The 24,234-nt window shown below is 38.4% G+C and overlaps 1 protein-coding gene across 1 annotated transcript; it reads left to right on the top strand.

Annotated features, from left to right (window-relative positions):
* The first annotated feature begins 9,318 nt into the window (after nucleotides 1–9,318).
* LOC109483220 lies at nucleotides 9,319–10,295 on the top strand. The gene is made up of 2 exons (XM_019786199.1): nucleotides 9,319–9,362; nucleotides 9,731–10,295. Exons 1-2 carry the CDS (start codon nucleotides 9,319–9,321, stop codon nucleotides 10,293–10,295), a joined length of 609 nt encoding a protein of 202 aa, XP_019641758.1.
* Nucleotides 10,296–24,234: the final 13,939 nt, after the last annotated feature.

Raw genomic sequence — 24,234 nt, 5'->3', positions numbered from 1 at the left:
AGTTTTACTTTTTTAGACTGTATTGTATAAGTTGGATCACTAGAGATCGCCAAAAAAAGATAATCCCTACCTACTGACCATAATTTTTCAGGACTTAAACAGGAAAAGCAACAGTTTTTTTTCTAGGCCTTATCACCTATCAGTGTTGTTTTATTTTATTCTTTGCAAAGTTTTACACTTAGGTTTAAGATTTTATGTTTCCTCATCAGGTCATGATTTATTGATCATATCATATCATACATTTCATGTGTCATGACTAAAACTGAAAAATAACATAGCCGTATTATTTTCATATACATAATCATCATGTTGTATAAAAGATAACTTTCTTTTATTTGTATTTACACCACTAGCAATAGCAATAGCTTACAACCAGTGTATACCTTATGCTCAAATTTTTACTTAATTAATAGTATCATAATTTTCACAAGTGTGCGCCATTCAGCCAAAAAAAACAAGCACAATAACTATATGCCAAAATACAAGCAAAATTTCATAACTCATCTACAGAATCTAAGAGGAGACAACAGCCAGCATTATATTATTACACACATGTACCACAAAATCTAACAAATTACAATTATTACACTCCAAAGCACAGTTAAATGAACAGTGAGGACTGCATTGTCACTGTCAGTGCCCACTTCAAATCCTGCAAAGTAAGAAAAACTAATCAAAAGTGCAGTCAGTTAATATGAACAGTGAGTGGAAAACTGACATTGATAATCATATAACCTCACTGTATAAACCAGAGATACTGCAATGCTGCCATATACCTTTGCCTCAAAAGCACTTGGAATATATAATAAGGATTCCATCAAGTCATCTCTTATAACAGGTTACAAATTAAGTTGTATTAATTTTGATAACCTTTTCAGGTATCCATAAGAGGTGGTATTGTGTACTACGGGTAGAGGTTGTTGCATATGATATTTACATCAGTCTATGATATTGTAACTTCCTTGACAGAAGCTGAAGGAAGAATCGTTAACAAGCCAGTATCATCAGCAGAAAAAATAAGATCATGTTATATCCTTATTTATAAAAGAGATGCACAAGTTATTTAAAGTCATGGCTCACAGAGCATTACATGACAAAAATGTGTGACAGTAACTCAGACGTTCCTTCTACAAGATGGTTTCCATCACTGTTGCTGATATGCCAAAGAACGTCATCAGTGCTGTCACTCAAACAACGTTGTACCATACAAGATTCCAACAAACACTCAAAGCTATTTGTGCAATAATACGAGAATATTATTAAGGGGCATTTAAAGGAACGTTTAAAGAAAACATCAGGACATTCCTGCACACGATTTAAGTGCGTGTATAAGAAGACATCATCCCCCTCGAAACCATCACATTTATTTTCAGGTGTCAGTAACATAGCTGGGAAGTCTACTGAAGTCTTGCTATGCCGGGTTCCAGGCTCACAATGCCAAAGAAGTTGCTTAGTTGTCTTTTTAATTTTGTCTTGGGTGTTGCTAAGTTGTATCCTTTTCTTCCAAGTGTATCTTGTTCTAGAAGCATGTCCGCATGTATAATCTGGAATGAAGGAATTTTTGGATTGGAGTTGCTCCTCTTCTTTACGCACAATACTTGGAAGGTATGAAATTTTCTGTGCTAAACCACACAGGAGCACAACAACCAAAAGATGACTGAAACGTAATGAAATAGTAATCTAGAATATGCAAATGTTGTAAGCCTGAGCAGACCTGGCATCGCAAGAACAGTGTAGACCATCAGACGTGTGTTACAAAGTGGGGATTCAATCAGGAAGAGGACACTGACAACATGAGTTGTTGATGCTAGATTTACATGTTACTGCATCTAAAGTGTTTTAGCTTTAGTTTTAACCTGTGGTCATCCTTTAGATTGTGTTGATTGTAGATGTGACCATCTACACATGTAGCGTAGAGAGCTACATGTACATACGTGGAGTGTTTGTTATTAGTTTAAAAGACACTAACAGAGTATGTCAATTAATCATTTTTTTCTTCATCCTAACAACTTTAAAACACAACATTCTTATGCATTCCAGTGATATGGTTGACGTCAACTGTTCTTACAGACAGCAGTTACATACTTTTTTTGTACGTGTACTTGAGAGGTCTAATGCAAAAAGTTAGGTAAAGCAAAAATACACAGGATGAGCTGAAAGCTTTCATGTTTTCCCGTGATAATGGTTAGAAAAGCTTTATGACAAGGCCAGATGGACAGAGAAGAAGCTTGGTTAATATATGTGATATGCAGAAATTCAGAACTGCCAGTGCAGTTTAACAACCAAAGCACTGCACAACTGCCAAACCAAAGATACAAAGTACCAAACAGGCATTCTGAAAACGGTTTCATCAGAAACTTTTATGAGATATCAACAATACAAAGATTTCTAGATAGATCAATTATATATATAATCTATATACCATAACCAGTGTAGAATTGATGTTGCCCTTGAACATGAAAATGATGTAAATCTTTCTAATTTAGCACAAAGAAATCACAAGCCGCCATTACTAGTGATTTTCCATGATATTTTTGTAAATACATCTTTATACCTTTAATCACTATGATTATCAGAGATTCATAAGGCTGTTTCATGACTATTGATAGTCGTGCATATTTGGATTTTCGTCATTTTGGTTTAACTTATCAGTTAACTTAGCGATTTGTATTCTTCACATTGGATAAAGCTAAAGCATCATAGTATGTCTAATACATGGTTTTAGTGCATTAAGTATGTATGATAATGATATACCATAATTTTACACACATTTTCAAGGGCAAGGTCAAAATCAAACCAGATACCAAACTGATGATAAAAAAAAACTGTCTAGTAAGTAAGGTATAATCAATGTTGTAGTGAATCAGTAGTATCGTGTGATTGTAATTTAGAAGAGACAACTATAATAGAACAACCAAAAGACCAAAGAGGCATGTGAACTGCCACACACAACACCAAAGACCAATTTAGAAGTGAAACGACCAACAGCTTCAATGTCGTGTATGAAAACCACAGCTGTAAGGCTATTGTATCGCTGTCATGTCATCATCCAAATGTTGTGTGAGTCATGTTCAAATGGTCTGTTTAAAAGTTTAACAACTCGTCTAAAAATCTGAATTGCACCTATGATGATGAGAAACATGTCTTTTGGGTTTCATCTGTACACGTGGTACAAGTGACTTCATCATAAATCATAATTCAGAAACTCTTTAGTTGGGCTGTATTAATAATCAATATTTGGCAAATGTTTATGTTGTGGTGTTTTCAACATTGCTTCAAATTTAGCCAAAAAAGCCCAATAAAACAATTCTAAAAGCCTGTATCAAGAAAATGAAAAAGAAATGCATGGGGATGATATTTACCCAATCTAGTCCATACAGGTTATTTGGCCCCAAAATGAAGAAATTAAATCCATTTAACAAAATGGCAGGAGTAGGAGAGGAAACATCAAGGAAACAATACCTGTATATTTAATCCATACCATGGTAGTACTGAAATAAAAAGACAATGGTTCTCATCATCCCATTGATTGCTTTGGTGCAGTGTCAAATTTTGGACGTCATTGTTGACCTATGACCACAGTATCAGATATCACCACTATCTGTTGATGTTGTCAGCCATTGACTGAATAACCACTATGTTATATTTATGATATACATAATTATGTACACCAATACATGAAACTGTTACATCAATCCAGATGACATGTTAGATAAGTTTATGATGTGACACATGAAGGAATATGTTACCAACGGTGGAAGGTCCAGCCTTTGCAATTCCAAAGCAGCTGCAAATTAACAAATTTGTCAAACTTAACTTTGCTTAGACGTATTTTGATATCAATAATTTTAATAAGAGATTAGAAACTTCAGTCAGATAATCACTTTCAAAGGACGTATGTCATGTATGTAACATTTTTAGGCCACACCAATTTAATTTGTTGGTTCTCGGATTTTTTCAGAAAAAATATGAAGCGACAGGGCGAAAAAAAAATAAAAATAAAAACAGGTCTAGGCATCCTATATTATAGCCCCAAATGCTACAATATGAGCCATGAAGTCAACAAAAAAGGCTGGGTTAAAATTTAAAGTATAAATTTTGAACTTTTAATCAAACCACTGCATTGATAGATGGAAAAACTGTAACAACTAGGAAGAAAAGGAATTTCCTCAACTGTTGGGGGCAAAATATGAGCATTTTTAAGTTGATTCAGAACCAGAATCTTTTTTTTTTTTTTTGCAAATCAGAAAAAAATGAAGAGGCGAATCCGAGAACCAACAAATTAAATTGGTGTGGCCTTAATTGGACATTTAGTTCACAATCATTTAAGAATGAGCACAATCATTTAAAAATTAGTAATATCTCATCAATATTGAAAGTTTTGTTTGCAACATTCGGTTACTTTGCAGATGCTTTGGTCATGCAGTGGACACCAGTTCGAGTTGTGCTTTGCAATGCAAAAACTCTGATGCATTATCTTCTATGAAGAACATTGAACAACTAGCATGCAACATGAGACATTTGTTAACGACCTGCATCTCCCTAAAAAAGCCATGTACGATGCATTGTAACTTTCAGAAAGGCAGCGCCTAACTACCATGAATGTTTGACACGATCTCTATCTGTGATTAAATGTTGCTCAGTTGTGATCATGTGAAGAAGAAGCAAAGAGGTCTTCAGGTTCAAGTGAAGAAATCTTGACGACTGTGCACACGCGTGGCTGGCAGCTCCGCTTCTGCAGTATATATTTTTCTATCAAAGAGACATAGCATGGGAAGGAGACCACCAATAAGTGCCATGGTAGCCAAGATAAAAATTACAATTTGAGGATTCAAGATGATCAGAGAAGGCAGCGGATGGAGGCTGCCAGCCACAGATGTGCTCGGCAGTTGGTCCCAGTGCTTTACCACAGTGTAATAAAATCAGCCGACAGGAATCTGAACAAAATGTATGCAAATGTACCATCTGTGACTATGCTCCAAATGCATTCTGGGACCACAAAGTGGCCTACTGTGACTACATCTATGTTTGAAGGAGAGAGTAGAAGACGTGTACTAGTGTGCCAGCTGTTTCCTCCAGCGAGTTGGAGTTCGAATGATGTACTTCTAAAACAATTGTACAGTAGTGCAGTTTTTTCCCCAATCTTACTGCACCACAAGCAGTGAGAAATACAAAGGATTGTGCAGGAAGTTGGGTACCTAACTAAAAAAAGGCAGCTAGCTGGTGTCCTGGCCAACTCACTGGAGGGAATAGCTGCCACACGCTCTAAGACATGCTGCTATAGCACAACGAACCAAAGCCGGCCGTGCCTAGCATGGGCCGTTCACTTTGTTTGACACCTTAAATAATGCCACAAATGGCACTTTGAACTGGTGTGTCAAGTGTGAACCAACAGTATTAACAAGTCTGCAAAGCAAGGCGGTATAATCTGTGTCTAGACAAAGTTGTGAAGACGTCTGTGATAATTGTTACATGTGATATTAGGGACAAAGTCGAACCGCGGTATGTGTCGTGTAGAATGTAGATGTCACAGTTGTAAGTAGGTAGGGAAAATTTCTTCTTATGGACTTTCTTAGCCTTTGATGTGTTTGTCTAGGGAAGAGACCTTGGAAGAACTAAATTCCTGATGCAATGAATATGATGCCCTGGGCAGCACTGAAAGGCTTTTAAAGATGAGATGAAGACTATCTCTGTTCTGTATGATGAATGGTGTGTTTACATTGAGCGTCAAAGAATTTATGTGATTGCTTCCAGCAGTTTAAATTACCTTTGCATATACATGTATTCTATTAAAGAGAGTCAAAACTTGTTTTACATAGGCAGGGCATTCATTGGAATGTTTTGAAAGAGTTTGAAAATTTGGCAAAAGAAGGGATTGTTTTATCATCAGTTGGGATAGTTTTATTTTTTTTATCTACCTCAATTGCAGTCAAATATTGATGTAGGAGCTGTTGCATGTGTTCAAATTTTTGGTGTCTAATAAGAACTGGAGGCTAACTGTTGCCTGTGTTACGTACAAACGTGTATGAACACAAGCCAATAGAGCCCCAGTGTACATTTTAGTACAAGCAGAAGTAAATCTATGTGTGCTGTAAACATAAAAAATTTTCTTGAATAGTGAGTACATCGTCAATGTCAATGAGATATGAGAGCACAAATGTGCATGGAGTTCTCACATGATACTGCCTTGCGTCTTTAAAGGCCTTGTCAGTATCTGCAGTTTTGTTGGATTGTGTTATATATTAGACTATATGTTATGTTGTGACAGAAGATTTGCCAGTCAATTGTATGTTACTGAGATGATGGGCAAGACTGTATGTTGGTTCTTGGTTTCCTGATGTTTCAAAACACCTGCACAGCTACGGCTGTCCTGAGGTTAGTGAACAAGCAAGGGACAGGTCCTTCTGTTGCTGTATGTGTATGTTTGAAATTTGGTTAAATAAAGTATATGGACGTTATTATGATTCGTTTCTTGCTTATTTGTTACCTTTGCCAGGAGGTTAATGTTTTTGGCAGCGTTTGTATGACGTGTGTATGTATGTATGTATGTTTGTGGTTTAGCACGAAACCCCTCAAAAAGCTATGGGTGGATTGTCGTAGTTGGTAGATCGTTATGAGACCTCAAAATAATTACCTTCTGGGATCCCTAGCAGAGCTTCCGTTTTTCCGCTAGCACATAATTCCTTGGTTTAATTATTTCTTCTGAAACCCTACCATTTGCATTTCTATATTGCATTGCCAATTTAGGGAAACAGGTACAAAATCTGACAGTTTGTGACGCTTGCTGTTGAAATCGCCACGGATCAAAAACGCCCCGCAGCGGCAAAAAAAATCACTGCAGTAATAGGTTAACCGTCCATGTGCATCAATTTAAGGCACATGGCGCGCAGCTCCAGATGTTGAAATCGCCATGGAGCAAGTCAGCCAACATTTTAAAAAATAACCATTTCTTGCACTATCATACTCCTCCAGATGGCAAAAATCCTGCTTAGACTACATTTCTGCCATATTATCTTGGTCAAATTCTTTCCTCTGAAAGTCGTCCATTTTTATTGCTATTTATTACCAATTTAGGGGAAAAAAGTAGCAAATCTGAAAGACTGAAACCTGAACCGTTCAAATCGCCATGGATCAAAAACGCCTCCTAGCGGCAGAAAGCAATCATTGCAGTAGAAGGCGCTTCTGGATAAAATTATGGTGTAGTCCTGCATTGAACTGCTAGAGGACGCTTTTGATCAATGCACTTCACCGTCGTTGTTAGACTCCGCAGCCTGATTGGGGTTATTACCTTCGCCAAGAAAGTTATGTTTTTTTGGCGTGTTTTTAGGCTTTTTTTATCGGGGTTTCTTTTTTTGCACTGGGATTTTTTTTCATCCAACCCAGCTTAATATTACTAATAATTAGATTTGGCTGTTTAGAACACCTGTGTAAAGAAAACACGTGGTTCGTTGAAAATGGTGGTTGCTACGACAGGAAAGCACAGGATGTAATTTTGTACAACTTTCCGGGTACTTTTTCAAGTTTTTGTTGGCAGAATGTCTTTGGAAACTACATGGTAGATATATGGGGAGCTTTTGCAGTACGTTTATTGCCATTCTCATGGTGTTGGGAGGAGAAAATGCGGATTTCCTGACCTGGAGAATTTTGGGGAAGACAACAAAATGGCGAGATAGCCAGGAAGAAGTGCGCGGTTTGAAGATGACTTCGTTTTTTCCTACAGGTAAGCAACAGACTATTTGGCTGACGTTATTCCCTAGCACCGAGGCAAATATACAAAAGTGCGGAGGGCGTTACTTTTGTATATTTGCAGCACCGAGTATGAACATGTCAAATTTAACGATTTGTATGTTACGTAAAAATTGTGTATTTCTGTAACATTTGGGCTACCATTCCTGGGTTGAGAGCGGCTTTGAAAGAGTAAATTTTGCCGCGTTTCTTCCGTTCATGGTGTACGTTAAATGGATGTGTATAAGTCACATTTGCCAACCATACAACGTTGTGAATTCGTATTTGTACAAAGCAATACGAGAACAGAAACTATATTTTGTTTTTCTCGGCGTGGTTCAAACCACCTGTTGGAATGTGCACGTGTGCATAATTTAATCCCTCTGATGTTCCCTCCCAAACCTCGCGTAAACAAGGCTGGAAACTCAAAGGTTCAAATCGTCGAAACGAACACGGCAAAAAGTTTGGAAACTTCATCCTGTATTTTTTTTGTGGAAACGTGTAATAGAAAGACTGAGTTCACCGTTTTGATAGTTGAAGCTGTCTTCGTAATTAAATTAGAAGCTTTTTGGACAGGGCCGTTTGAACACCTGTGTGAAATAAGCACGTTTTGCATGGCTCATTGAAAATGGTGGTTTGGTACTCTGGAAATGTTCTGGGCTGTTATTTTTGTGCAACATTTCGGGTACTTTTTCGGGTTTTTGTCGACAGAATGCCTTTCCAAACTGTGGGGTAGAACAAATGGACATTTCCGAAGTAGATTAATTGCCGTTCTCGTGCATGTTTTAGGAGGAGAAATGCGGACTCCCCGACCTGGTGGACTTTCGGCAAGACAGCGACATGGCGAAGAATTTCGTGGGTTGGTGACGACGTCGCTTTTTCTTACAGGTAAAGAGCAAACTATTTTGCAGACATTATGTTAAAGAACACGTCATATTCAACAAGTTAATATTCCGCAAGAAATGGTGTAGTTCTGAGCGACCAATCCTGATATAGCCTTTGAAAATGTCATTTTGTCACGTTTTCTTGAACATTTTTCATGTGTGGTGTGTGATATCGAATTTGTAAAGAAAGAAAAAAGAATGCGCTCACAAAAACTGTCTTTTAATTTTCTCCTCGTGGTTCAAAATCACCCGATGGAATGTGCACGTGTCAGGTGTGCGTGATTAAATGGAACTCCATTTATAATGACTAAAGTCAAACATTTATTGGCATGGGTGCAATTGCATGGGCGGGTCGCAAGTGCTCAACCATTTTATTTGAATTTTGAATGTACAGCTTCAGATAAAGAGCTTTTAGTTTGTAGTCGCTGTTACATGTACTATCAATGTTTTATGTGGTCACTTTGGTCACTAATTTTTTCATGGTGTTTGTCAGTTTTGAAATTTACAAATGTTTTAGAACATCAACTTTAACCATGGCTTTTTACCAATGACAATCACATACATGTACAGTGTCATCTAGCAACCCGCATTTGATGAAATTATAATTGTTAACTTGTGATTATTTCTTCTCTTAGGTTCATGTAGGTATCTGTTTCCTGAGAGTTCTAGCTAGCTGTGCAAGCCATGTCCTGGGGAGAGGAGACTTGTAATGACAGAAGCACCAGATGATTGGATCCAGCAGTATCAGACCAGGTGAGAAAAATCTACATTCAGTATTTTACCTACTATTTACTTGGTTTCATTTGAGACAAGCTGTGTAACCTCTAACGTCATTAAGATAGGTGCCTGCTGACTGATGCAGTAGTGAAGACTATTGTCTGAACCTGACAAAACAGATTGGACCAGACCAGATGAATTGAAGACCAAAGATATAGATATCAGGTGAGAAAAATCTGAATTCTGCATTTTGCCTACAGCTACATGTATTTGGTGTTATTTGAGACAAGTGTGTAACTTCTAGTGTTGTTAAAGTTAGGTGGGTGCTGACTGATGCAGTAGTGAAGACTACTGTCTGAACCTGACAAAACAGATTGCCAACTGCTCCAAATCTGTTTCTGCAGAACTGTTCCTGTGCCACCTTCTCTGACCCTGGGGGGTGAACCCGTGCCAGTTGTGGACGCAGCAAAGGGTCTCGGGTTTATCCTTGACAAAGACCTCTCATTCAACGAGCAGGTCCACTCCATGGTGACTAAGGCATCCCGAAGACTGTACTACCTCAGACTCCTCACAAAGCAAGGCATGAGTGTTTCCGACCTCACTCAGGTGTACCTAGCCTTGATCAGACCGGTGCTGGAGTACGGTCACGTGCTCTTAGTTGGCTGCAGCAAACAACAGGAGCTGGCTATTGAGAGAGTCCAACGGCGGGCTTTACGGATCATCTCTCTGGGTGGAAGAAGGGAGGTACCCAACCTTCCCACACTCAGTGAACGACGAGAACTGGCAGCCGTGAAGCTTCTCAAAGCCATGCTAAACGCAGACCATCCCCTCCATGACTTGGTGGAGGGACTGACGAGCACGGGGAGACCCTTAAGGAATGCGGGAGGACTCAGGGTTCCTATGGCAAGAACCTCCAGACTGCAGAGGTCATTTCTGCATCAAGCCATCAGACTCTTTAATAATCAATAGCAGACCTAGTGTTGTTTTTTTTATGTTGTACATGCTGTAATTGTTATGAATCTGTATGTCCTGTTTGTACCCTCGTTGTATATGTAATGGCCAGCGCAATTCAGCAGTCCATATTGTTCTTTATGCACTGCTGCTAGGCTGACCACTGTATTGAATAAAGAATAATAGAATAATAAAGATTGGTCTTCAATTCATCTGGTCTGGTCCAAAGATATACATGTAGATATCAGGTGAGAAAAAATCTGAATTCTGCATTTTGCCTACAGCTACATGTATTTGGTGTTATTGGAGGCAAGTGCATAACTTCTAATGTTGTTAAGTTAGGTGGCTGCTGACTGATGCAGTAGTGAGGATCGAGTCCTGTCTAAAACTGACAAGAGAAGTTTGGACCAGACCAGACTTGATGATTTTAGGCCCAAGAGCAAAACAAAGAGTTTGTACAAGTGAGATAATGCAGGAGGAACCTCTGATGATAGCTGACTTCTGTCCAAACTGACGAGTTAGACAGGTTTGCAAGTTACACCATTTTACGTTTTTGTCTGATGTGTGAAGAAGTCTAAGGCAAGACGATATCTTTAAAAAAATACCTTTGAAAATTTATCATTTCCTTAAAGAGTCATTCAATGTTTTTTTTTCATCACACTCAAAATTATCCTTTCATGTCATTAGGTGTGCATGGTTCTAAGAAACCTGTGATGCCAGGCGACTCCTGTCCAAACCAGACGAGATCAGCAGACCAGTAATATAACTATTGATTTGAAGACACAAAGAAGTGAAGAGTCTGTGCAGCGCCAGGTGAGTCAATGGTTTAGAAATATATAATTTTTTCCCTCTCTTATTGGATGTGAACTCTGAGGCCTAATATTTCCTCTATCTAATCCAAAGAAAGGGATAGTTCAGATTTCTGATGTTTATTCTACATGTATCTTCACCAAGTGTTACCAAGGGATGTTTTTTACATCACGCTAATTATCCTTTCATATCATTAGGTGTGTGCTGAGAGTCAGCTGTCATGTCTGGGAGAAACCTGCGATGATGGCTCAGCAAACCAGTTGACTTGAAGACATCTAAGGAAATGAAGACATTCCAAAAGTAAGTCTCTGTATTCCACAACATCAGTCATACTGATTTAAATATTGATGGATGACATGATTAGCTGATGCGAGCGTAAAAGTTGCCACTCCTTTTCCAAGGCTTTGGACCTTTACACTTCCCCAAACACTTCTCCCACATTGCACTTTCGCTACAATTTTTTAGGTCAAAGACTGGTTGGTGACTTTTGAAGTTCTCTTTGAGTGAAATTGTTTCTTTCTGTTGGGAATAAAGTTCAATGTGGTGTATGATTTTAGCTACATTCTGTCATAAACTTGCATGTTGTTTGACATAATATCTTGTATACTTGGAAGGGTAATTGCGGTTGTCAATCTAGTGACTTTAAATGTTTCTCTGTCTTCAAGATGTGGACTCGGAGACTGGACAGCAGCGGAAGGAAGAACCAGACTTTTGTAGGCCAGGCTAAGTGAAAGAAGATGGGGAGGTGTGAGTATGGTTTCTTTGTTAACACAAGACAACACTCCACATGCTTTCAGAAGCACTCACATTTTTTCTCAGTCACACTACTCTGAGGGTCTGGATGCCTTTTTTTGTGAGAAGCCATTCTTAGCCAGCCCCTTTTTAATTTCAACGTTAAACATTGTCACTTTGGACCCTTCAACTTAAATTCTCCAAACATTGATTTGAGTTAAATTTCCCCACCAAAAAAATTGATGGGCCCTACACTAGTTAAGCACTGTAAGGAAATAAAATTGGCCTCTTTAATTGTTATCCTGAATTAAGCGTTGCAGTAAAATTGTTGCTTTTGATCTGAACACTTACCGAAAAACATGGGCCAATGGGGACCCTCAGTTGGATAATTAATTGGATTAAAATTTTCCCGCCAAAAAACTTAGTATATGGGCATCCTGACCTTTGACCTCTACTCCCTTTCTCTGAACACTTAGCCACCACACTCATGCTAGCTACACTGTTCAAATGCTTTGGACTTTTACACTTAACTTCTCCGAACACTCGTGCTATGTCAGACCAACCTCCCCAAACACGTAGTTACTTGACAAATTTTTTTCTGCCAAAAATTCTACTACTCAGTCAATCGCACAAGACTGCTGGTGTGTCGAAACACCGTGTCTCCGCAAAGACATCCCCAGGGGAGCAAACTTCTGTGCAATGCCGACAGTAGAGATCTTTGGCAGAAAAGAATCAGTCAAATAACTACGTGTTTGGGGAGGTTGGTCTGACATAGCACGAGTGTTCGGAGAAGTGTAAAAGTCCAAAGCATTTGAACAGTGTAGCTAGCATGAGTGTGGTGGCTAAGTGTTCAGAGAAAGGGAGTAAGGTCAAAGGTCAGGATTCCCATATACTAAGTTTTTTGGCGGGAAAATTTTAATCCAATTAAATATCTACTTGTGTGTCCAAATTAGCCTCAGTGTTCAGGTCCAAAGTGACAACCAAGAATTTTTCAGTGATGTTTATCAAGCAATAACAAAATGTGGAATAAAAGCTGTCAATTACATTTCCCAAACAATGCTTAAAACAAATAATTAAGTGAAGGTCCCAAGTCCTTTGGTGGGAAAATTTTGACGTGAATTTAAGTGTGAATAAGGGAACATCCGAGAGAGCATTGGAAAAGTGTGACATAATGTGTGAGTGAGGCCTATATACATCAAGCAACCAAACCTAGCGTCAAAGCCTGGAGGAGAAAACCTCTGGGCTAGGGTAACAAAAATCCACAAAGCCCCTCTCCGTTAGCATAGTAGGCCTGATGATGGACAAAGTTGTTCGTCAACAAGTCTACTACACAGAGTCAAGGCATGTGTAAGTTTGAACCCTGGGACAGAAGTTCCTCCTCCAGGCTAAGCCCAGGGACAAGAAGTGGAAGAATAGAACATACGAAAAGAGAGGAATTGTGTTTTGTCACGTAGTGATAAAAACTGTCTATCAAACTAAATGTTAGCACTGTTTACCAACTTGCAACAATTCAAACCTCCTGCTCCATAATCCAGACCTACATGTAGTCTCAAGCACATCAGATAAAGTCTGTCCGTGTAATGCATCAAAATGTAATTTAGATCAACATGAGACGAGCCCTAAATTTTGCAACAGGAGGTTGGCATTGCCACAACTACATAAACAGTGATAACAAGTCTGATAATCAACTACATGACTTACAAGAATCAGCCAAATAAAATTAAACCCATTATTTCCTCAGCGATTATTCACTCAAAGGTTCTTTCCCTGAGTATTTACAAGTGTTATTATTTATGATATCTCTGTTTTATACAATAATTATTGTCTTTAAAATATGCATCAACTTCAAACTACTGTATACTGTCTTAATGTTACTTTTAGGTAAACTTTTGTTACGATTTCATGGAATTTAAAACTCGGAATAAAACATGAGTCATCTGCAACTGTCTGTCTACATTTACTGTTTGAACGTTTTGGGTAAATTATCTGTCAACTGGAACTGTCAACTATAGTACCTTTGAACCTGAATATACCTTTTAGTTATACTACTTAGAACTTAAACTATCTGTGACATGACTTTGCTACATTTGACATGTAGAAAGAAACTAATGAGTATATAATCATTGTGAAAAGAATAGATGTATTTTTGTTTGGCTGATTCCATACATGTACTAACACAAATCCTCCCTTTCAAACATCACACACAGCTTACATGTAGTACATTTCAATCTACAGAAAGAAAGCACAACATTGCCTTTTTCTATTTTCTGTAAAACAATGGGACATATTTCCAGCAATCATCATGTAACCAAAGTATTTTCCCTGAAATCCACTTCTTCACTGTGAAAGTTTTAGATACTGAACATCACTCACATGTTCAGTACTCTAATTGTTTCCAAAAGGGGCCCTTTGTGTGTACAAAATCTATCAAGATTTCATGTTTTCATAAATTATGTTCATTTAAAAAACCTGGACTGTGTTTCACCTATTCTTTAGTTATTACCTTTGCCAAGAGGGTTGTGTTTTCCATAGCATATGTATGTTATTTTAAAGTATGTGTGTGTCTAAAACTATATGTAATACTATGTGGTTTATCACAATAACTCAAGAAGCTTTAGATGGATTGTCGTGAAACTTAGTGGGTGGGTAAGTCTTGATGAGACTTGATTAGATTTTGGGCCCCCTGGTAGCTTTCCTAAGTACTGCAACAGAACTCCGGTTTTGATATCTCATGATCTAGACATGCTAGGGACACATTAGTTTAGGCCCCCAAGCAGCTGGTTCTGGAACTGCAGGGCAATTTGTTTAAATATCGTTCAGAGATGATAATTCAAGAACCGGCTTACATATTGTCATGATTTTTAGTACGTAGGTGATGCTTGACATCATGAGATGATCATTATGCAAATCAGGAATTAATTTGCATAATAAACAACATTATGGAAAATTGCTATAATTTCATAGTGGTAACTGCCAGGCAGTTCATACTTGCTGAAGTTAAGTGAAGATGAACATCAATAAACATAATTTATTCAAATCATGATTCCATTTGCATAATTTATGAGGAAGTGTCATTGGGTGGAGAATATGACCAACTGATATAATCCATGATAGACATGAAATGAGGATCTTATTTTCATAATCAATGAGAAAATGAATAATTTGTAAATAATTTTTTAAATAGTTGGAATGGTACTGGTAACATCATTTAGCAAAAGTATTTGATTGTGGAACTCTTATAGTCAACTATGAGAGACATGCCATTAGAGAAATGTACAGATTGTCTGTTATATTAATAATTCTACATTTTTAAGATTAGTTTATAAATTTGCTGAAATTAAGCTGGTGCGTTATGCTGAAGGGCGGTTATACCGGCTATACACTACTATACAGATACAGAATAGTAACATATATTAAGGCCACACCAATTTAATTTGTTGGTTCTCGGATTTTTTCAGAAAAAATATGAAGCGACAGGGCGAAAAAAAAATAAAAATAAAAATAGGTCTAGGCATCCTATTATAGGCTTAAATGCTACAAAATGAGCCATGAAGTCAACACAAAAGGCTGGGTTAATATTTAAACATTGAATTTTGAACTTTTAATCAAACCACTGCAATGATAGATGGGAAAACTGTAACAACTAGGAAGAAAAGGACTTTCCTCAACTGTTGGGGAGCATTTTTCAGTTGATTCAGGACCAGAATCAAATTTTTTTTTTTTTGCAAATCAGAAAAAAACAAAGAGGCGAATCCGAGAACCAACAAATTAAATTGGTGTGGCCTAACCATCACGCTATTGTTTTTAAGTTTTCCTACACTACCTGTTCAACATGACATTGAGCTTATGGTGAGAACAGACATACATATTATGTACTTGAACATTTTTGTGCTTCTTGCAAAATTCAGAATTGCAAACATGCAAAGTTGGTGCTATCTTCTACTAAGCTTGAACAAATGAAGAGTGACTGTTTAAATAATTCTTGTCATTGCAGTACAGTCATCTGTATCACTGTCACACATGTTTTTCACAGTTTATTAAAATGTATTTGAAGCTACATGTGTAAATGAAAAGGAGAGTTGGACTTACACAGATTTGTGCAGTGTCATTTTTCTCAGTCACTACAACTTGGAACTGTGATTACAAAACATAGTTACTGTATTAGTTTGAGGCTATGCATTTTGTATTGTCATAAGACACTGTACCAAAATTTAGACTTATAGCTTTTTTGTGAAATCGATTAAAATTCAAGATTCTCACAAAAATGTATTACTTCATTCCATCTGATTTAAATTCCATTTTGGACTACTACACAATAACTGCATTACGCTATCAAATCCTAAATATTTTATCGCTACAATAATTGTTTCACCTTGTACATTCTATTGTCCTTGATATAATATTCATTTCAAACATGGTTTTTGGAAAGGGTTGATGTGGATCATAATGAAGTGGATATCAGGGAAAACAGTGTGATCACAAATGCTTCCAAAATTATACCCCGTTGCCATACAGAATGAAACAGCAGACAATATTGCGAGTGCTCTCTTCTATGGGAAAATGTACTGTGCTCAGCAACATATCTGCAATAACATATTAGTCACAACCTATTATTATACTAGATATTAGTATAAGAAATGTGAGCTCTTTTCAAAAATGACAACAAATAAGCGAGGAGGGCCAATCTGAGTTTCAACAATGATGTTTGGAACTAAAAATTAGATAGAGGATCGCAGGAATGCCCTTTCCCAACATTGTTCAATTTGTTGTCATTTTTTTAGGGATCTGCATGGGAGGTCCCGATCACGCATTGTGCTAAATACCCGGAAAGCGGCGACAACGTATTATGGTTCACTTGTGTAGTCTAGACGCTTTACGCATAATGCAAAGATTACGTTCAATGATAAATTAGAGCAGCCCAGTAACAAACTATGCAAAATCAAAATGGTTGCCTACGCCTTGCAGCATGCAGACCCTATTTTTGAAAGAGCTCTAGAAGCAAAGCTAACTCACAGTTAAAGTCCGATGTTCTCTTGACTATGGCAGATATAAGGCCCAGCTGCAAACACAGGAACACAAACAGATCCTCCTGGAATACAGTGCGTACACAGGATAGCTGCCAAGTTCCACAAGACACAGGAGATGGACAGGTCCCACATGGTCAGGTATACAGTATCAGCTTTCACTTCCCGTTACCTTAGGTGTAAAAGAAAAAATCATTAAGAAAAAATCATATGCCAAATTTATATACACCTCCAAGCACATTCACAGAAAATGCATGTTATCAGACAACATTTAATATATTTAATGATATATATGCACAAGATTTGTAAAAGTTCTAACACCTGCTTTGTGTTGGGGGCAAGAGAACACCAGGTTAGTGAGGAAGGATGGAAAATATAACATTCATTTACATTTACTGTACATGAAAATATCATACCCAAACAGCAAAAAATGCCACATAAAAACAAATTACATATTAATGATGTTGACAAAAAAATTTATTAGAAATTGAGTCAAACTGTTATAGCCAAGAAACATAAATATGCTGTATCCAAAACTGGGCAGTGAAATACCTCAGTTATCAACAACACATCAATGGACATGCATTTTAAATATTAGTTTAGAAAATTCAAACACAGCTCATAATAAGAATCTTATTACCAAATTTATAATGGTCATACATGTACACAAACAATACAATATTTACACAACATGCATATCATCAGACAAGTAACATCATAAATTAAAAACATTCACAGTTCTAAAACCTGTTTTGGGTTGTGGTAAAAAAAACATGGAACATTGACTTTTGTTTAGTGAGGCAAAAGAAGAGTACAGCAAAATTACAATATTTATATTTATTACAACAGACATGAAGTAAAAATATTATAGAGAATTTGACCAAGCAATCGCAAGTGAATACATGTCACACAAGATATCGCATCAAAACAATGTAACATTACATGTATGTAATAAGTTAACACAATATCATGTTTAAAGAACATTCATTACAAAGCTACATGTAGCTACAGAAACATCAATACTATTACAACTGTATTATTACTATTAATACTAGACAACAATTGCAAACTATTTCTGATAGTAATGCTGCATCTGAAACTGGGACAAAATACCTGGGTACCCTGAAGCTCCTTGTTCAAGCAGTCCAATACCATGACACATGGAAATGCATTTCAAACACTCTGGAGTAAATACAACATGATATATTTCAGTCATACCCCTCTCCATAAGTGGACTGTTCCAAACTCACACCTGTGCAAAAGTGGAATAAATTGCAAATCAATAGACCATAGTACAAACATATCCACACAGAAGATTGTATCTATCTGATCACCCCTGTTCAAAAATTGAACTCAAAACTAATGGAAAAATTCTATTATGTAGTTACATGTATGCCCATGTACGTGTATGATTGCAGCTACATAAAAACTGCATCAGACATTATGCCAAACTTTTACTGACCCCATAATCATAGGGAACAATGTCAACAAAAGGTCCACACCACTACATGCATCTGCGGCTAATTTGGTTTAAAAGATTTAGTTTCACTCAGCTGCCCCCCACCCAAAAAAAAAATACAGTAACACGTTAGCAAGGTGTATAAAACTGTAGGTTATGTGGCAAGTTTCCCACTATTTACAATCAAAAAGCACTCCTTTTTTTTCCTGGCCAATACTTGTAAAAAAAAAACAAGGCAATTGTGGCACCATGTGCAGGTATTTGTAGATAAAGTTAGCTCAACAGCCAATCGGCAACTACTAGTACACTGCAACCAGTCTCAGCCACACTTGCTCTAGCCGCGGCGACTGTTGCAGCAGGGCTTCTCTTGCTTGCAGTCTTTTACATTAGGGCTATGTAAAAGACTGCAAGCAAGAGAAGCCCTGCAACAATCGCACTTGCTCCTGTCTCCATGCCCAAATATGGCCACACTGCCAAATGTGGTAACCATTGATCTGAAAGATGTTTGAAGAATCAGTTTCTATAATGACCTATAATCCTTTACCCGTTTCAAGGAGGAAAACCTCCTTGCTCTTTTGTAACTGTACATTATGACTATGAGTCTGTCGCCCCCCCCCCCCCATTCGGCTTCATACTCTATAGAATTGAATTTCTTCCAGATTATACAAACTCCTGTCACTTCTTCAATGTTACCTCCACCAAGCCCGGCGCTGTGTTGTCCCTGCAGCCAGCTGCTGCCCCCGGAATACCAATATTTACATCAAAACACCGAGAAGTTCACAGAAGAAACGGGAACGAAATGCTGTTGTTGAAATCAACAAAACGCATGCACGGTACGCGACGGTCTAAAAGCGCCCCCTAGTAATGAATATGCGAAATGCACCCCATGGAACAATGCCGATTGGCTCTGGTAAACTTCGGTACTGATAAACGATGACCGCCACATCGTTCTTGAATGTCCGTTTGGCGTGCTTTGTATAAAAAGGTTCCTATTGAGCTTAACTGGCGTTTTCTCCGATCCCTTAAAATAGCTTATAAATTGCGCTTTGCCGTTTCTTAATAACATTTGAACTTGTGAAGCGGCAAAGAAGCGTGGTCCTTTCGTTGTACCATTTTTTCAGCCAGCGTGTGTAAGAAGTCCGTATGAAATCGCTTGGCTCTCAGACTACCGACAGCCACCAATATAATGACAAACTAACCAACGCAAAGGGGCGCCCTCCAGCGGCCGTTTTACTAAGTGTAGAATTAAACCTAGGGGAACGTTGCCGTAAATAATTCACAATGTTCTGTGTTTTTGCTTAATTTCATTGCAATACAGACACGTACAATGATTACGAGAATATAGAGGACAATGTTAAGCAACACTCACCACCTAAAACGGACGTGGCGCGTCTTCCAAGGCGAATTTTAACCGCCGAGTTCTGCCCCTTCCAAACACACTCGCCATCTTGAAACGGCGTGGTCCTACCACCTGATACTGAATCACCTGGATTTGCATTTTTCTTAATTATAAATCAAGCAGGAAATTAGATTAAACGTAACTTGATAGACAATCGACAATAATTTGCTTTACAAATATTGTCTTATATAATATATAATCTTTCAACCTCAAGAAGATATTTCTTTCATCTCAAAGTTTATTTCAATTGCTCAACATTAAATTAAAGTGTGTGAAACGGCCTGGCTACTGGCTCGTATTTCACAATTGTTTTAACAGGTGTACATTATGAACACAATACGTACCTTATTTGATTAATAATGTCTATTATTTTGCAAGACGTGGTCTCTAGGGCCCCATTCCCACTAGTGTAAAATTGTCCGGATCGAGCCGAATTGATTCGCTTTGATCCGGCTTCGAGTCGGCTTCGAGCCGGATCGAGCCGGATCAAAGCTGCTCGATCGGGACCCTAGTTGGAATGGGGCCGTGCTACATTTTCCCTGCTGTCTTATCTGATTGTTCAGGTATATTTTATGTGTACACGGACAGGGCTTGTGAGCGGGGGATGGCTGTTTTTCCCGCATGCTTGTTAGTGAGATATTTCAGACGTTCACAAAAAGGCCGCCGTTCTTCCATTGAAGGCCTCAACGTAGTTAATGGTCTAATTTAGTACCAGCATTGAATCAACTTTCGTGCATCTAACTGCCAATTTTCCCCCTGCATCTACGTGTGCGGTTGCCATGGTAACGTTTCATGTGTCATTAGATTGACAGCCGCCCGCGGCAAACTGTCGTCATCGTTTGAAGTGGTGACATTCTCCCCGTGGCGTCCGCGCGTCATTTCTCGCAAGTCGAACGCTTGAAGACTTAATTTGATTTTTTGAGATCAAGACACATACAGAACCTAGCTTTTTTTATGTTTTGCAGTTCCGCCTGTCTTCCTTCGGGCGTTTTGCGGTAAAACTGGGGTGTGCTTTGATACATGCTCTACATGTTAGTTACAGTTTGAATAAAAATGGAAGATGAATAATATGGCGGACACGACAAACCATCAACAGAACCCATGGTGTGTACTGTAATACTTTGTGGTCAGTGAACCGCAAACAGTACAGTACGCTCATGTGGGAGATCAATGCACTTATTAACGCTGAAAAACGTGTGTCACGCACCTTTCCCAACGAAAGTGCCGTTGAGAGAATCAAACTTCTAATATCGCACTTACTGCTTGCTGCATCTATTTTGGTATAGGATAAACAAGGCCCAATTTGGGTACAACCTTGGCTTCTTAAGCGAAGCTTGATTTTGAAAATTGAAGACACATTACGCTCAGATCCAGATGTGACTGAGCATAGTTCTGTCGCAGTTTAAATTATACTGTCGTGAACAGATGCTACGGAATACGTCAGTCGTCATTATTTGTTAGCACTGCTCTTTGCTTGAACATTCTAGCTTAGGCCACACTGATTTAATTCATTGGAGGCATCAGCGCACGCATTGATTTTCGCCTGTTCTCAAGAAAACAAAATCACCTCTGGTGAATTGTCCATGGTAGCCAGCGACAATAGGGAACCGGCGATATAAGGCCATGTTGATTTGATTTTATGGATGACATCCTCTGGAAACCTCAAAACTGATGCGAGCGTGCGAACCTTTTTTGGGAAACGGACGAAAATTCATACGCGCGTGGATGTCATCCATATGATCAAATCAACATGACCTAACCACGGAATATGGCACCCAGGCTGCCGAGGCTCTACAGAACTTCAGAACTCAGTACAGAGCCGACTCATGAATGTCGCAAAAGGCCAGCATGTGCCGGCTTGTCGTTACATGTACTACTGCAAATGTACACTACACGTACCAGCTAATCCTGTGGTTCAGCAACATTTTTTCTGGCTGGATTTTTTTTCATATACGCCCTCTCGCATTAGTTTTGGGATCTCCAGAGGATGTCATCCATAAAATTAAGACATCTAACTCATTTGTTTTACCGAAGAGTTGGAAATGTTCAAAACGAAGTGACACATGAAGAGGAGGAATGTGATAAAGTAACGAATTTGGTTGTCGAAAGAAAGGAAATATATTAAAGCGGTATTCTAAGATTTTAGTAGTAGAAATGTGTTTTATTTGGGGTGGGGGGTAATAGATGTAGAAATTTCTGGGAAATTGTGTGTGGTAACTAGAATAACAGTATTTCAACTAACAGAAATGGGATGTCCGTAACCTCTCAAAATGAATGCCGAACTACTGGCATTTCACAGTGAAAAAAATAACGTGCTTTAGATCGTGGAGCCAACCCTTGAAGTCGAGCCTTTTAACTGTGTTCAAAGTTATTCCCAAACCTTTATTCAATGGTCAAACGTGTCTGTGTATTCTTTTGTTGCTCGGAGTTAGAGTAAATCAATAAATGTAGAAGGGTTCCTGAATAAACATTCATTTGTATATCTCCCGATGTTATATGGTGTCGAGTGCATCGTACCGAGCAAATGAGATACAAATCTGAAAAAGTCAATCTACACTTACCTAGTCTCATTCAATACCTGAGCGGCTGGAGGTGGAGAGGTTTGTTTACCTTTAACCAAGCCGCGGTAACCAAGCACACACTTACGGTTTGAAAGGCCGCGCTTTGTAGTACATCTGCCTCACCGGTCAATACCCTGTGCCAGTAGTGTTCACACAACCGTCATGATCCATAGACTCGTGCCCGGTCCGTCAAAACATGGCTGATATCTGAAAAGCGAGAGATATTTAAAGATACGTCGATGAAGGTTAGACATCCAGGTAATACGATACGCCAAAAAGCAGTTACTCAAGCAACTGGATATCATTTTGGAAACGGTCAGACGTTTCGAATTCAGGTAGTATACACTAGCTTTCGTCAGTGACTGAGTGGATACTAGCTGAAACGTCTGACCGTTTCCGACATCATATCCACTTGCTTGAGTAACTGCTTTTTGGGATGTTTATAGATAGTTCTACTGACGTCTTTCAGTAAGCTGCACATGATTTCGACGGCAAAGGTCGGAGTGTAATGTATCGTGGATGTGCTGAAGAACATTCACCATATCATAGAAAATGATAATCCTTGCAGGTTTAAATTACTCTCCTACAACTACTACTACTTCTACTCAAGACACTGAATGGTACAGAAAAAGTAATGCTATAACAGAAATAGGGAATGGAAAATAGACATGATTTATCGTGCTTGCTACAAAAGGCAACATTTAGCGTTATCTCTATTTTAATATCTATAATAATCTCTGCACGTAATGGTTTAAAATGCGGATGTGGTGCGTGTATTCTTAGACATAAGAAGATCATCTGCAAAGTGACTATCGAAGTGGAACGGCAGTTATTTGAGAAACATCCGGGAAGAAGCAGTCGCGTTGCCTGGCAGTAGATTCCGGTTGTTTCACATGTCTTTGATGATTTAAGCAGAGTAATGGAACTGAGATAAATCGGGGTTGAGGTTTAAAACCTCGTTGGATGCACGCTAAGTTGCTATGGATGCGGTGAGTCTTAGTATTGAGTATCATTTACGGTTAGCGTAATTGACTAAGGTTTTACTCTTCAGTACTCCGTTCTTGTTCTCAGATTTGTGGATTATGAGAGACGGGAGGGTCTCTGAGGCTGTTCTAGGCCATGTCACAGGTGTGCATTTTTTTTACTATGATCACATGAAAAAAAATACAAGACAGCGTATTGCCGGCGCACTCAAGATGATAAAACGTATATCAGCGCCACCATCGAACATAAAATAATCAACAAAGATATAATACAACATAGAAATATACACAAATGTACACAAAAGAAATACAGAGCAGACATATTGGGGCAAATTGAATATAACTAAAAGCGCTGGTCCTAACCCCCCACCCCCTTGTCTGTTCAGGTAGGATTCTAAATATGCCTGTATGCTAAATGTTCTAAATCAAGAGGGTACGAAACAGTTACTTTTAGCAATGAAATCTTGATTTATCCTAATTTTAAACAAGATCCAGAGGATCCCTGAAGTAAGGGGTATTTTAAAGCGTCGTCGGAGAGAAAATTGATATCTAAATGGCGTCCTGCCACCCTAGAAAGCTGTGCATTAAAGATCCGGAATGGAGATGTTTACATAAGAAGAGATGTCCGAAAGCTAGGTCCCACAGCAAATGCTTCAAGACGTGAAAGGTCACACCCCATTAAGACATTGTCCAAGAAGCGGTCCAAGTCGGAATGCAAGAATAAGGGCAAAAGAAACCAAAAAATATGGCTGTTTGGACGAAATCCACCGCGATACCCATTTTTAGTGAACTAGAGTTCAACCACCCTATACCTTTGAATTCGCCGACAATCATGTCCTCATTATCTACGGCAAAATATGTCCTTATGCCTCTGTATTATCATAGAATGTCACAAGGAAGCCCATAATCGACATTATTCTTTGTTATGCTGTCACCTACCCAAATATCCAGTAGCATTAAGATCCATTCACAAATTTCCAAGTTATACT

Source organism: Branchiostoma belcheri, unplaced genomic scaffold (genome assembly GCF_001625305.1).
Source record: "Branchiostoma belcheri isolate BF01 breed outbred unplaced genomic scaffold, Haploidv18h27 scaffold63, whole genome shotgun sequence".
Taxonomy (NCBI): Eukaryota; Metazoa; Chordata; class Leptocardii; order Amphioxiformes; family Branchiostomatidae; genus Branchiostoma; species Branchiostoma belcheri.
This window is presented reverse-complemented; position numbering and strand designations above follow the sequence as displayed.